Source organism: Haliotis rubra, unplaced genomic scaffold (assembly GCF_003918875.1).
Source record: "Haliotis rubra isolate DU_JTF1 unplaced genomic scaffold, ASM391887v1 Scf130, whole genome shotgun sequence".
Classification (NCBI taxonomy): Eukaryota; Metazoa; Mollusca; class Gastropoda; order Lepetellida; family Haliotidae; genus Haliotis; species Haliotis rubra.
In genome coordinates, this window is record NW_025765226.1 from 1,668,357 (window position 1) to 1,684,105 (window position 15,749).

At 40.8% G+C, this 15,749-nt stretch overlaps 2 protein-coding genes across 5 annotated transcripts in view; both read left to right on the forward strand.

Moving 5' to 3' along the window:
• LOC124267286 overlaps positions 1-15,749 on the forward strand; it is a 61,466-nt gene that overhangs the window by 40,361 nt on the left and 5,356 nt on the right. For both annotated transcript variants that reach the window (XM_046702202.1, XM_046702203.1), the window contains exons 14-21: positions 53-146; positions 875-1,084; positions 3,090-3,254; positions 4,347-4,563; positions 5,834-6,076; positions 6,929-7,027; positions 8,526-8,707; positions 9,206-9,315. In XM_046702202.1, the coding sequence (XP_046558158.1) occupies positions 53-146; positions 875-1,084; positions 3,090-3,254; positions 4,347-4,563; positions 5,834-6,076; positions 6,929-7,027; positions 8,526-8,707; positions 9,206-9,315 (1,320 nt within the window). The remainder of the gene's footprint in view (positions 1-52; positions 147-874; positions 1,085-3,089; positions 3,255-4,346; positions 4,564-5,833; positions 6,077-6,928; positions 7,028-8,525; positions 8,708-9,205; positions 9,316-15,749) is intronic.
• Positions 10,604-13,184, forward strand: LOC124267288 (putative nuclease HARBI1). Of its 3 annotated transcripts, none has more exons than XM_046702205.1 (4): positions 10,604-11,548; positions 11,940-12,048; positions 12,410-12,590; positions 13,011-13,184. In XM_046702205.1, coding segments are annotated over exons 1-4 (1,020 nt in total). In that variant the 5' UTR covers positions 10,604-10,820; the 3' UTR covers positions 13,013-13,184. The 3 variants fall into 3 exon arrangements, with proteins under 3 accessions (XP_046558161.1, XP_046558162.1, XP_046558160.1); XM_046702206.1 differs by having other exon boundaries at positions 12,420-12,590; XM_046702204.1 differs by lacking the exon at positions 13,011-13,184 and having other exon boundaries at positions 12,410-12,826.

Below are 15,749 nucleotides of genomic sequence, written 5' to 3' on the forward strand. Positions count from 1 at the left end.
ACCATGTCTTCTTGTTTTTCTGTCTGATCCTAAACTTCTGTTTTCTCTACAGCGGTGGATGTTACGTAACTCTGGCCGGGGAGAATCTCAACAGCGTCTACAAGCCGAGGATGATGGTCAATGCCTCTGGAGAAGAATCGTATTCAGTAAGGATTGAACTCACTGAGAATATGTGACTGACTGACTGAGTTTAGTTTTACACCGCTTTTAGCAATATTCCAGCAATATCATGGCGGGGGACACCAGAAATGGGCTTCACACATTGTACCCATGTGGGGAATCGGACCCAGGTCCTCGGCATGACGAGCCAACACTTTAAACACTAAGCTACCCCACCGCCCAGGGAATATATAAACTGTGAGGGGCCTGGAAATATTTTTCAAAACAGGCTATTTATTTGATGACTGCTTAAAGCACACCAACAATTTTTGTGAATTTTTTTTTAACTTATGAATAGTTAAATTTGGGGGTAAAACCATGATCACAAGATACGTAGTCTTTCACAATGCATTTTTTAAATCCATTTCTGTTTTTAACCAAAAAAACTGCAGGTTCCCTTATACTCCCACCAGAATATCACGTGGTCAGTCCCTACCCACCCTTCAGGATATAGAAGGGTCATTTCCTACCAAGGAGTTATTTAAGACCTCAGTAATAACATATGGTACATCAGTGCAGCTGCAAAGTAAGAAACATTGTGAATAAATATGTTTAGCATTTTTGTCTCTATTTCAACAACCTGTGTACCCTACAATTAGAGATGTCATGTTGATTTCATGGAAATAAGACCAACAAGTTCTTAATGAAAATCAAAGGTATCAAATTTCAAAACATGTAGGTTTATTTCCTGATACACTTTTCTTGCCTGTTACAGTACTGTGAGCCAGAATCTTCGGGGAAGAGAATGAAATGTGCAACTCCTGCAGCAGTTGGTCTGAATGGAAGTGTGGCCCCAGTATACGTTTTATTCGACAACTATCTTGGACGTCAACGGCTGAATCTCACACTGATGCAGGATGCTGTGGTTAATACAGGTCTTTTCTTAGAATTTGCACCACCGTTTGAAAAAACTATAACAATTATGGTAAGTTGCAAAATACATGATAATAATAGTCCATTTATATTGCACATTTATCCATGCACATTGCATGCTCAAAGCGCTGACATATTACCCCTGGTCAATGAGTACAGAACACTCCCTGTGGAGAATACAACCAGTCGTCTTGTCACTGTATATCCTAACTTCCTACCTAAAAACAGAGCACGCGAGTGAATGTATACCATGCATTGCTGCGTATAGTATGACCCCACTTATAAGATGACTCCCTTTTACAAGCCTTCAAAATTAGTGCTAATTCATCTACCCCGTCCCCTGTGGTGTAGTGGTTAGAGCGACAGCCTAGAGAGCGGAAGGCCTTGGGTTCGATTCTCAGCTGCGTCATACCAAAAGACGTTAAAATATGGTACTTTTGGTCCCTGCCTGGCGCCCGGCATTAATGGGTACAACAGGGACTGGTCCGCTCGGTGTCAGTATAATGTGTCTGAGTGGGGTATTCATGCTTAACTGCGGTATGGTATCTCAATGAGCTAGCACTATAAAACCAGCTTAAGCCTGGGCTAGTACAAGCAGCCACACATACACACACATACACGCCATCATATGAGTGAAATATTCACAAGTATGACGTTAGGCCCCATTTCTCCTCACCTCACCTTAATCGAAGTGGAATGATGCATGCGTTATCCTTACGTTTGTAATAAAAACATGCCTGCCTTTTGTTGTTGTTATCTGTGTTGCTGTGTCGTGTTTATAGCAGTGCCAGTTTGTGTTGACACGGTGCAATACAAAATTGTTACCCTTAATAATGATTAATATTTATCATATTTAAGTTACAAATCATTTACTGATGCATTCAGATAAAGCAACCACTCAAAAGTCAGCCTCCATGATAAACTCAAACTCAGTGTCCTTGTCTTTGGCACAGGTTATTCCAACCAATGGAATCTGTTCCGTCATCATAAAAGTCATTGAGTTCACGTTTTTAATCATCTGGTCCCATGTGCCTCTCACATAGAGATGATTTGACAAAATCCTCGAACAGGCAAACGTCTTGTGTCCTCAATCTCACCATTACCTTGTTTCCCTAATTTCACATCTTCCTTTGTTCTTAATCTCCCTGTTCTTTCATATCCTCTAATCACCTTCTAACCATCCCCAATCTCACCATCTCCCTGATTTCCCCTCCAATCACCACTCCCTGTTTTCCCCTCCAATCACCATCTCCCTGTTTTCCCCTCCAATCACCATCTCCCTGTTTTCCCCTCCAGTCACCATCTCCCTGTTTTCCCCTCCAATCACCACTCCCTGTTTTCCCCTCCAATCACCATCTCCCTGTTTTCCCCTCCAGTCACCATCTCCCTGTTTTCCCCTCCAATCACCACTCCCTGTTTTCCCCTCCAATCACCATCTCCCTGTTTTCCCCTCCAATCACCATCTCCCTGTTTTCCCCTCCAGTCTCATCTCCCTGTTTTCCCCTCCAGTCACCATCTCCTGTGTTTTCCCTCCAATCACTCATCTCCCTTTTCCCCTCCAATCACCTCTCCCTGTTGTTTTCCCCTCCAATCACATCTCTCCTGTTTTCCCCTCCAATCACCATCTCCCTGTTTTCCCCTCCAGTCACCATCTCCCTGTTTTCCCCTCCAGTCACCATCTGCCTGTTTTCCCCTCCAGTCACCATCTCCTTGTTTCCCCCTCCAATCACCTCTCCCTGTTTTCCCCTCCAATCACCATCTCCCTGTTTTCCCCTCCAATCACCACTCCCTGTTTTCCCCTCCAATCACCATCTCCCTGTTTTCTTCTCCAATCACCATCTCCCTGTTTTCTTCTCCAATCACCATCTGCCTGTTTTCCCCTCCAGTCTCATCTCCCTGTTTTCCCCTCCAATCTCCATCTCCCTGTTTTCCCCTCCAGTCACCATCTCCGTTTTCCTCTCCAATCACCATCTCCCTGTTTTCCCCTCCAATCACCATCTCCCTGTTTTCCCCTCCAATCACCATCCCCCTGATGGAATGTTAAATTACTGTTGCAGGGTGAAAGAATCGGCACAGACTGTCTCAGACGTGACTACAGGGTCGTCATTGGTGATGATGTTGACTGCCCCATCACCAGTTTTACAGAGACTAGCATCGAGTGTGAGCCTCCCAGCTCCCCGCCTGTCACTTCTACCATGGACAAGAGAAAGTACAAGATGTCGGTAGGAACACTCTGGATGTTGCCAGATACACACATGCTCTGCAGGTCCATTCTCCTGAAAATTTAATCAAAATTTGGTTTCGTGAGCCAAAACTAGACTGGTTACATAAGTAGTTCGTTCTTAGCACACTAATTGGTCTATTATGCAAATGTATCTTGTACGAGTGGGCTCATGTGACTATTCTTGACTGAGTTTGGTTTTAACGCCGCTTTTAGCAATATTCCAGCAACATCACGGCAGGGGAGACCAGAAATGGGCTTCACACATTGTACCCAAGTGGGGATTCGAACCCGGTCTTCAGCGTGACGAGCCAACGCTTTAACCACTAGGCTACCCCACCGCCCCTCATGTGACTCTTAACATTCTAGCGGGATTATCGGGGGTAATAAGATTTGGGTAGTGCTATGAGCATTCACCTAGTGAATGGAGTTAAACACATTATAAATGCACATATTAATTGTCTTGTGTGTAATATATGGTCAATAATATTTCATGAATTGATTATAAATTGTAATAAATTGTTTATTACTGTAATAGTTTAGGATGGTTGAGGTCAAAGTCATCTGATCGAGAATTATGTCATATGTATTGTGTGGTGGAGAGATGTTAATTGAATTTGGTTTTACAAAACTTTCGCAATCTTCCGAAATACCATATTTGGGAGCACTAGAAATAGGCTTCACTTAGTACCCATGCAGGGACTTGAACCAAGCCTTAGGAATGCTGAGTGAACACTTTAACCTCTGTGCTACCTCATTGTATCTGAGGGGCAGTGCCCGGGTAGCTTAGTGGTTAAAGCATTTGCTCATCACGCCAAAGACCCTGGTTTGATTCCCCATGGGTACAATGTGTGAAGCCCATTTCAGGTGTCCCCTGCTATGATATTGCTGGAATATTGCTAAAAGTGGCATAAAACTAAACTCACTGTCTCTCATTTGAAAAGTATATATATTCTTAAGTTTCTGTATTCTTCAGTGCTATCTATTTTCCTGATTCAGCATATAGATAAGATAAAAACTGTATTTCTTGTATTTTTAAAATACCAACTAAATTTGATTCCCTGACCATATGTTTTTGTTGCTCTGACACCAGCTGTTTATCGGAGCTCGAGAAGTGAATGTGGGAGAAATCTACTACAAACAGTTCTGGCTGACGAAGTATTTTGTCTACATAATGGTGGGCTGCGGCGTTTTTATCATCGCCCTCATCACCCTGCTCATCTGTATCTGTGTGTGTCGACGTCGCCGCAGCCGCAAGAAACAAATGAGCGAGCCATTAAAGAATATCACTCCCCTGACAGAAAATAATGGTACGGTACTGAATTCTTACAACCATGAATATGTGAGTGAGTGAGCGAGTGAGTGAGCGAGTCAGTGAGTCAGTGAGTGAGTCAGTGGTTAATTGTGTAACATTGTACGATGATGAATGGGAAAGCCGCAATAACTCGGTGCACCTTGTGGCAGCAAGAGTTGTATGATCCCCAGGGAGCTGAGATTGATAATAAGATGTGCCGTTGAGATTGACATCCAATGATCGAGGAAAAAATACCAGTGCCTTGAGCATGCACTAGTGCAAGGATAGCTATATAAATATCCAATAATAATAATAATAATTGTACTCGGTGCCCTTACTTTGGTACTTTCTGATCTCTTGGCGCAGATCAGGAGAGTGCCCGGGTTCTCCACCGGGAGTACAGCCCTTCTGACACTCTGGGTAATGCAGAAGGCTGCAGTGTTGGAGAGCCTTCATATTCTTAGTGGGTTCCAATAGGCAGTGTTTCCTGGGAGAAGTCCCATTCGCTGTCTGTGCTGCGTGTAGAGGGGGCGAGGGCCTTGAGCTGATGATGAGCCTTACCAGCCTGACTTTGCCAGGATCATGCGAACCCTCTCTGCTGCATTTTCATCCTTAATCTGTTAAAAAAAAAAAAATAATAATATTGTTTATGATGCAGTGTTTGGCAAAATACAAGTATCATACATCGGTTTTAGAATCTTTGGTATTTTGTTATAGAATTGTCATTTATAGAGTTTAGAATGTTACACGAAATAATTTTATCATTGCTTTGTCTACTGATATGAAAACTACTTTGCAATATAATTAAACCATTACTGAGTAGAAATCATTTGGTTTAGTCATCAATTGTCCTGTCTGTCATATTTACATGCTTTTGGATGAACCTTTTTCAGTATAATGAGGTATGGGATTTTAATGCATATTTGAAGCATTTGGGGTGTCAGTAACTTTCATTGTTTCTCTTTCTTTTGAAAAAAACGCCTTGTTTTTGCACACTGCCTGGTATCGATGCTGCTCTAAAGAATTTAAAGAACAACCCATTCTTTCATGTTACTGTAGTTTGTCTGTATTGTCATTGGTTGTTCCTTAACTTCATTATAGAGGTACATTTCCATGTGTGCTCTTTGCTTTTTAATGAGCAATGAGTACCACTCAAGAAATTATTAAGGTCAGCCAGATACTCAGAACAAGATTATTTTGACTTGCTTCAGGACATATTGAATACATAAGTAAACTTACCATTTATGACAGTTGTAATGTGTCTATGCATGCCTGTGTTGCTACAGGCAGACCGGTCAGTGATGACCACGAACTGATCCAGCCCGCTCGGACATACACCCCGTTCCCCAGAATCAATCAGTATACCAACCGGGCGTTTGATGGTACAGATGCTGAAGAACATGACAAGGATGAGGTTGTCAACACTGAGTACTTCCTGCATAGAGTGGAGGAGAGCATCCGCACCAAAGTACAAGCCTGTGTCATTGGCAAGAAGAACTTCAATGTTGGGAGTGTGTGCTCTGCTAAAGGTGGGTTGGAAGTGGCGATAATAGGCCTTTCAGTTATTGTGTATGGATCAAGAAATTATTAGGGTCCATCCATCCATCCATCATCCATCCATCCATCTATCTATCCATCCACACACCCACCCACCCATCCATCCATCCATCCATTCATCGATTCACCACCCACCCACCCACCCACCCATCCATCCATCCATTCATCCATCCACACCCACCCACCCACCCACCCATCCATCCATCCATTCATCCATTCACCACCCACCCATCCATGCATTAAAATAATAGCCTTATCCATTTGAAGGTTGAGCCTAGCACACTGTCTCTTCTAACACTTAGGCTTTCCTTTATCCTTAAACTGACACATTGGAATCTCCTGGAATACTGTTCCATCTGCGTTCAACCCATCTTGTTGCGTTGATTCAACAGGTTTAACAAATATTTATAGTGTGGGGTATATTTTGCTGTGCAAAACACTAGCTACATCTTCTATGTTACTAAATCGATGTTTTTCACCTTTCAGAGCAAATGGTATAGCAAGGATATCTACCGGTACAAAAACTTACAATAAAAAAACTGAATTAAAACTCGACTCGTGGAAGAAAACACGAAACGAAAATTCTCCCTTGAATACTATAGAACACAGCTCACTCACTCACTCTGAGTGCTGGAACTTGTGAACGTAAAACATATGGGAGTTACCTTCATATTAGTACTTCATGTAATGGATCCAGGTCCCAAACTTTCTCAGGTATATGAAGAAAAATGATGTTGTTATTACAGCACTGTTCTATTTTAGGAAAACATATTCTCAGTCTTCAAGTTTGAAATGATTAAAATGCCATATTTATTTGTTTGTAGGAAACCATGCCAGATTAGTTGATGGGACCTTTACAGCCAGGTCCAAGATTGAACCAATGGAGAAACTCACCATCAAGATGTTGAAAAATCCATTGCCAGGTGAGCTTCAATTACATGTTGTCGCCAGGTGAGACACTGTCACATGTTGTTGCCAGGTGAGCTTCAGTTACATGTTGTTGCCAGGTGAGCTTCAGTTACATGTTGTTGCCAGGTGAGACACTGTCACACATTGTTGCCAGGTGAGACACTGTCACACATTGTTGCCAGGTGTGCTTCAGTTACATGTTGTTGCCAGGTGAGACACTGTCACACATTGTTGCCAGGTGTGCTTCAGTTACATGTTGTTGCCAGGTGAGACACTGTCACACATTGTTACCAGGTGAGACACTGTCACACATTGTTGCCAGGGGTGCTTCAGTTACATGTTGTTGCCAGGTGATCTGCAGTTACATGTTGTTGCCAGGTGAGACACTATCACACATTGTTGCAAGGTGCGCTTCAGTTACATGTTGTTGCCAGGTGAGACACTGTCACACACTGTTGCCAGGTGTGCTTCAGTTACATGTTGTTGCCAGGTGAGACTCTGTCACACGTTGTTGCCAGATGAGACACTGTCACACATTGTTGCTAGGTGCGCTTCAGTTACATGTTGTTGCCAGGTGAGACACTGTCACACATTGTTGCCAGGTGTGCTTCAGTTACATGTTGTTGCCAGGTGATCTGCAGTTACATGTTGTTGCCAGGTGAGACACTGTCACACATTGTTGCCAGGTGCGCTTCAGTTACATGTTGTTGCCAGGTGAGACACTGTCACACATTGTTGCCAGGTGTGCTTCAGTTACATGTTGTTGCCAGGTGAGACTCTGTCACACGTTGTTGCCAGATGAGACACTGTCACACATTGTTGCTAGGTGCGCTTCAGTTACATGTTGTTGCCAGGTGAGACACTGTCACACATTGTTGCTAGGTGCGCTTCAGTTACATGTTGTTGCCAGGTGAGACACTGTCACACATTGTTGCCAGGTGTGCTTCAGTTACATGTTGTTGCCAGGTGAGACACTGTCACACGTTGTTGCCAGGTGAGACACTGTCACACATTGTTGCCAGGTGAGCTTCAATTACATGTTGTTGCCAGGTGAGACACTGTCACACATTGTTGCCAGGTGAGCTTCAATTACATGTTGTTGCCAGGTGAGACACTGTCACACATTGTTGCCAGGTGAGACACTGTCACACACTGTTGCCAGGTGTGCTTCAATTACATGTTGTTGCCAGGTGAGACACTGTCACACATTAAAGATCTAGAATGCGGTAACTAATAATATAATCTGACATAAGAATCCTGGTTGGTAGGAAGATAAAGCAATAATATCATATAATTAATTGATTTTAAACTAATTAAACAATGGCTGATTGTCCATGTTTAACACATTATATTTGGGTTTACACTTTGTCACTGACGTTCAAATTCTCGTACTCTTTTGTGTGCTGGCAGTAAGGAGCATCGCTCTTGATGGTGTGAGTTTAGGATTCAGGATTAAGGATAAAGGATTCAAAGGGTTTTAAAAGCCATGGTCTGTTCATGTTTGTTTTCCAGACTCTGGCGTTCTATCCTCACTGTACACAACAGCACTGAGAGAGTGTCTGCGCTTCAAGCCCTATGATGATGAGAGCTTGTTGACCATCAAGGGAATTGGGCTGGACAAGAGGCGGTTCTATATTCTCTACCCTTATATGGAGAACAGGACACTTAAAGACCATGTCTTAGACTCCAAAAAGGTAATACTTATAAATAGTGAGTGAGTTTAGTTTTATGCCGCTTTCATCAATATTTCAGCAATATTCCAGCAATATCACGGCAGGGGACACCAGAAATGGGCATCACACATATTATCTATGTGGGGAATTCAACCCGGGTTTTCTGTGTAACAATCAAACACTTCAACCACAGGTGAGGTGAGGTGAGGTGAGGTGAAATTGGGTTTTACGTGCTTGAGAATATTTCGCTCATATAACGACATGCATGCGTGTGTACGTGTATGTGCAGCTGCTTGTAGTAGCCCAGACTGAAGCTGGTTTTATAGTGCTAGCCCACTGAGATACCATGCCGCAGTGAAGCATGAATACCCCACTCAGACACATTATACTGACTCCGAGCCGACCAGTCCTTGTTGTACCCATTAATGCCAGGCTCCAGGCAACCACTAAGCTACAGGACCTTAAACAGGACAGAAGTAGAGTTACATGTGCTGATCTGTGGTCATCCTTTCCATGCAGGACTTTGTGCTACGGCAGCTGCTGGAGTTAGCTGGCCAGGTGTGCGAGGGGATGGACTTCCTGTCTTCTAAGGATGTGGTGCACAAGGACCTTGCCACCAGAAACTGTATGTAAGTACACTTGCCACCAGAAACTGTATGTCAGTAAACTTACCACCAGAAACTGTATGTAAGTAGACTTACGACCAGAAACTGTATGTAAGCAGACTTGCCATCAGAAACTGTATGGAAGTAGACTTACGACCAGAAACTGTATGTCAGTAGACTTACCACCAGAAACTGTATGTAAGTAGACTTACCACCAGAAACTGTATGTCAGTAGACTTACCACCAGAAACTGTATGTAAGTAGACTTACCACCAGAAACTGTATGTAAGTAGACTTACGACCAGAAACTGTATGTAAGTAGACTTACCACCAAAAACTGTATGTCAGTAGACTTACCACCAGAAACTGTATGTAAGTAGACTTACCACCAGAAACTGTATGTCAGTAGACTTGGCACCAGAAACTGTATGTAAGTAGACTTACCACCAGAAACTGTATGTCAGTAGACTTGGCACCAGAAACTGTATGTCAGTAGACTTGGCACCAGAAACTGTATGTAAGTAGACTTGGCACCAGAAACTGTATGTAAGTAGACTTGGCACCAGAAACTGTATGTAAGTAGACTTACCACCAGAAACTGTATGTCAGTAGACTTGGCACCAGAAACTGTATGTAAGTAGACTTACCACCAGAAACTGTATGTCAGTAGACTTGGCACCAGAAACTGTATGTCAGTAGACTTGGCACCAGAAACTGTATGTAAGTAGACTTACCACCAGAAACTGTATGTCAGTAGACTTGGCACCAGAAACTGTATGTAAGTAGACTTACCACCAGAAACTGTATGTCAGTAGACTTGGCACCAGAAACTGTATGTCAGTAGACTTGGCACCAGAAACTGTATGTAAGTAGACTTACCACCAGAAACTGTATGTCAGTAGACTTGGCACCAGAAACTGTATGTCAGTAGACTTGGCACCAGAAACTGTATGTAGATACACCTGGCCACCACAAACTGTATGTAAGAAGGCCTGGTAACCAGTATTGTCTGTAAGTTTACCTGGTAACCAGTACTGTATGTAGGTTTACCTGGTAACCTGTACTGTATGTAAGTTTACCTGGTAACCTGTACTGTATGCAAGTTTACCTGGTAACCAGTACTGTATGCAAGTTTACCTGGTAACCAGTACTGTATGTAAGTTTACCTGGTAACCAGTACTGTATGCAGGTTTACCTGGTAACCAGTACTGTATGCAGGTTTACCTGGTAACCTGTACTGTATGTAAGTTTACCTGGTAACCAGTACTGTATGTAAGTTTACCTGGTAACCTGTACTGCATGTAAGAAGACCTGGGGCGGTATTCATAAAAGAACTTAAGTCTGAAATATGACTTAAGTTTTTGAAAAAACTAAGTTTTTCACTTTTTCTGACTTAAGTTTTCAGATTTTACTCAAGTCATATTCATAAAGCAACTTAGGCTTAAGTTTTGGCGATTTCCGACTTAAATCTTAAGACTGGGCAGGGGTAGGCTTAACTGGAAGATGTTTGACTTAAGTCAGTAAACAATATGGCTGCCGTAGCGCTGAGGCGTCGTTCATTTCACCAAAGAAGACAAAGTCTCGTTGAATACAGCGATGAAGAATTAATTCGGCGATACCGTCCAGATGGGAATGGCATTAGATTCGTCGCCAGTCTAATAGCGCCAGACGTTGAGCCCACAACCACCTGTAACCACGCACTGGATGCCTCACAAAAGACGCTCATCACATTGAGGTACTTGAGAAAATTTCAATTGTGCAATGCGGATGATCAAGGTGTCAGCCAGCCAACCATTTCCAGAGCTGTGAATGACTGCATACGAAGTTTGTCATCTGACAGGATTGTCAAACATTTCGTTCGCTTCCCCCTACAACTTCGTGACATCAGGCGTCACCAGACCAACTTTTATCAGGTTGCAAACTTTCCCGGAGTTGTGGGGGTGATTGATGGAATGCACGTTCAGATTCAAGCCCCAACAGTAAATGAAAATGAATTTGTAAACCGGCATCACTACCACAGCATCAATACACAGATCGCTTTCGATAGCGAAGACAGGATAATTGACGTTGTCGCTCGGTGGCCTGGATCGGCACACGATTCACGAATATTGACCAACAGCGGTCTCTACCAGTTGTTCGACCATAATGTTGTCCCCATCGGATGCCACCTTCTCGGTGACAGCGGTTACCCCTGTAAGAAGTGGCTACTAACCCCTTTCCTAAGGCCATTGGCAGGACCACAAACAAACTACAACAGGTATGTAAACTTCCGTGTAAAGTTGCCGATTGTGACCAGCAACATAGAGTGGTGTCCCTTGTATTTACCTCGAATAAACATTGAGCAATCGTACTCATTACACATTATAGATCACAAACGTTATTACATTTAGCCTGGATAACCGAAGCAAAATACAGTTTTCATAAAATACAAATTCTGTAATCAGGTTGTAGACATTTTATGAGTATGCTGAATATGACTAGAAATTATTTTCTTAAAACATCATAAACCACCTAAATAATCTATGTAAGTGTTACTGTATTATTAGGTTTTTCTCAGAGTTATTTACTGAATAAGTGACAGTTTACAATGACAACACAAACAGTTTTTACTGTGCTGGAGGTTTATGATATTTTATTTCATAACCCAGATCGCATAAAAGAACAAGGAGCAGTGTTGAAAGGGCCATTGGCCAATTCAAGCGCAGATTTCCTGTTCTTCATGGGGAAATCAGGTTAAAACCTGAGAAGGCTTGCAAGGTAAGAAAAATATAATCAACAACAGTTATTTCTTTAGCACTGTTTACTTGCCACATAAATAATACAAATAAATTGACAAGGTAACAAAGCTAAATGGCAATATGATTAATAAATTACAATTTTGCAAGATGTATGAATCACTGAAAATATGAAACTATATACATATATATATTACTACGGTATATATCACGAATATGATATGGGTTATCATGAATTTCTATTTACTGATGCTATTGAAAATATGTAAAAGGCAATACAGTAGTTCATCATCTCAAAATGTATACTGCATGGCCATGTCTATACTGACTTTTGTAATTAAATTTATTATTTTCCATTTATCACTAATTATTCCATATTTCAGGTGATCATAGCATATGCTGTCCTTCACAACATATGCAAGGACAGAAACATTCCAATACCACCCACAGATGGGCATGATGGATTTGGAAGGCATGATGGGCAGAATGGAGGTCTACCAGGAATCACTACACCAGTGGCTGCACTGAGATGTAGAGAGCACTTCGCCAATACAAACTTTCCATGTAAGATGATTTTAGGATCTTCTATCATAGTGTCAGAGTTAGAACTATAAATGGTAGATTATGTTATTACATTTAATACAGACAATCCTCTCCAAAACAATCACTCATACTATTAATACATTCTACACGATAGCTTTATTTATTTGTAATATTGTATATTCCCTTATCTTCATGTGTACTATTGACAATTTAATTTCTGTTTGGCTAAAGGCCCCACAATAGTTTTTCTAACAGAATCTGTTTTATCCTTATATTAGACAGAGAATGATACACCTAATACCCAAATATGTAAATATTTCTGATTTTCAGCAAGTACATTTATGGCAGTTTAAGCTAATTCAGTTTCATGATTTTATGTTTTAGGTATTCCTTTTTCAATGTGAGGCATTCTATTTCCAGCTGCAATTTCTGTTTTAACAGAGCTTCCACTGTGTGGCATCTTGGAGCATCTGGATGGACTGCTGGCTCCTCAGGACCCATTCTGGCTCCCTCTGGCTGTGGATGGGGGGTCACACATGGCTTCATAAATCTGTCTAAAAATAAAATGATAGAAATGTGCATGTAATTTTCATATAAATGTTCTTTCAATTTTAACAAGCCTGTTGTTTCGTGTTATTACAATTAGATATAAAAAAAAACAATAACAGTTGTTCATTACATATATTTATCATAACAGACAGTGCAGTTAAAGCATACCAAAAATACATGTATGTATGAACACATTTATGCACAAGTGAGGTGATGATATTCTAACCAAAAGGTACCTCATATCATTCATATTTACCTGTCATCGGTTGGTACCAAGTCAAGTCCCTGCAGCATTGTTGAGTCGACTGACCCAGGCACACCTGTCAGTGCCACATTGTCCTGGCCTAAAATGTCAATGACAGCATCGGTCACTGGGCTGATTGGTGTTGGTGCTGGTCCACCTCCTGCATTAAAATTTAATCACAATCATTAATTTGATTTCTTTTATTTAAAATAACTTCATATATATATGTTCATTGGAATAGGGAATAGGACAATCACTATTCCATTCAGGATCACATTTTTTAAATATTACCCTTCATACAAGAAATACAACAACAAAAACACAGGGACGATTGTTACTGATTATTGATCCATCAGTAATAACTTATTTGTTAAGACAATTGACAGAAGACTGATAGATATCATTTAATACCCGTGACTCATATACAGGATATATGAACTGAAGAAAAGTACTTGCCTGTTCCTCTAGTCATTCTGCTGAACTCAGAATACTTCTGTTTTGATTGACTCTTTATGTTCTTCCACTTTTTCTCTACCTCTTCTTTAGATCTGGGATGCAGACCAGCGGAGTTGATGGTTGCTGTAATAACCTGTTGAATTGAATGAAAACTGTCAACCTTTATTATGATATACATATGTTACTATCTGCTTATGAATTACTATGTCATGACCATAACTTGTTAGAAATCAACTATATTCATTATGATTGTGGAGAAATAAGAGGCAGAGCATTTGGGAGAAAGGATATTTTGATAAAATAGGATTTCCTAAAAAAAATTATAAAAAGTAGGATTTCCTATTTTTTAAATTTTCCATATATTCTTGAAATCAATTGTTCTAAAGTTGATTACACTTATGATGATAATACCTTTAATAGATATCACTCAAAGCTTTCATATTTAGTAATATATTTATAAACTAGGATTTCCTAAAAAAATTATAAAGTAGGATTTCCTATTTTTAAAAATTTTCCATTGTTAGTAAACAAAACACAGGAAATTTTACAAATATTCCTGACACTACATGCTGTAGCCTCATCAAACTATTTATTTGTATTGATGTCATGTTCGCTTAAAAAAACTTTTTCGTTCATACATGTTCCTTTCCTTTGTCGTGTGACCTCGGCTAATCATCACCTACACCTACTACATTTTTCCAGTGTTTGATGCATTTTGGGCTGTTTCATAGGCGTACCAATGTAATTCAGAAAAGAGAACAGAAAATCGTACTTATTCAAAACGAATAAAAACTATGTGGCACGTAGTCTAAGACATTTCTGTATTTTCTGTATTGACTACACATTGACAGTCGGACCCAATGTTTACATTACCTGCCACGCCTCTTGCCACTTTGCCGACGTCATGCCCGGACCAAACTTCCCTTCCAACACTCTGACGTTTGTTTTCACGAGTTCTGTCACAAGCAGGACCTCGTCTTTAGTCCAATTAGGTTTTCTCTTCCTTATCTCAGACTCCGACATATTTTTCACAATGTATTACCGCGGTATCTCAATGTGTCGTCTGCCGTAAATAGCAAAAGGAGATCCCAACGAAAGCCATTTTCACACCTTTTTATAAAAGAGTTCCGCCGGAAGTCTAAAAATAACTCGGATTCACCCTAGTGATCACGCGGGTATGCACTACGAAAAAAACTTAGTTTGTCTTTGGAAACTTAGCTAAGTTTCTGACTTAGTAGCTTTATGAATAGCATCTTAAGTCTCAGACTTAGCTAAGTCAGTTTAAAAAAACTTAAGTTTGGACTTAGGAAAAATCTTAGTTTCTTTATGAATACCACCCCTGGTAACCAGTACTGTATGTAAGTTTACCTGGTAACCAGTACTGTATGTAGGTTTACCTGGTAACCTGTACTGTATGTAAGTTTACCTGGTAACCAGTACTGTATGTAGGTTTACTTGGTAACAAGTACTGTATGCAAGTTTACCTGGTTACCAGTACTGTATGTAAGTTTACCTGGTAACCTGTACTGTATGTAAGTTTACCTGGTTACCAGTACTGTATGTAAGTTTACCTGGTAACCAGTACTGTATGTAGGTTTACCTGGTAACCTGTACTGTATGTAGGTAGTACTGACAACCAGTACTATATGTAAGTTTACCTTGTAACCAGTACTGTATGTAAGTTTACCTGGTAACCAGTACTGTATGTAAGTTTACCTGGTAACCAGTACTATATGTAAGTTTACCTGGTTACCAGCACTGTATGTAAGTTTACCTAGTAACCAGTACGGTATGTAACTTGACCTGGTAACCAGTACTGTATGTAACTTGACCTGATAATTGAACTGCATGTAGGTTGTCCTGACAACCAGTACTATATGCAAGTTTATCTGGTAACCAGTACTGTATGTAAGTTTACCTGGTAACCAGTA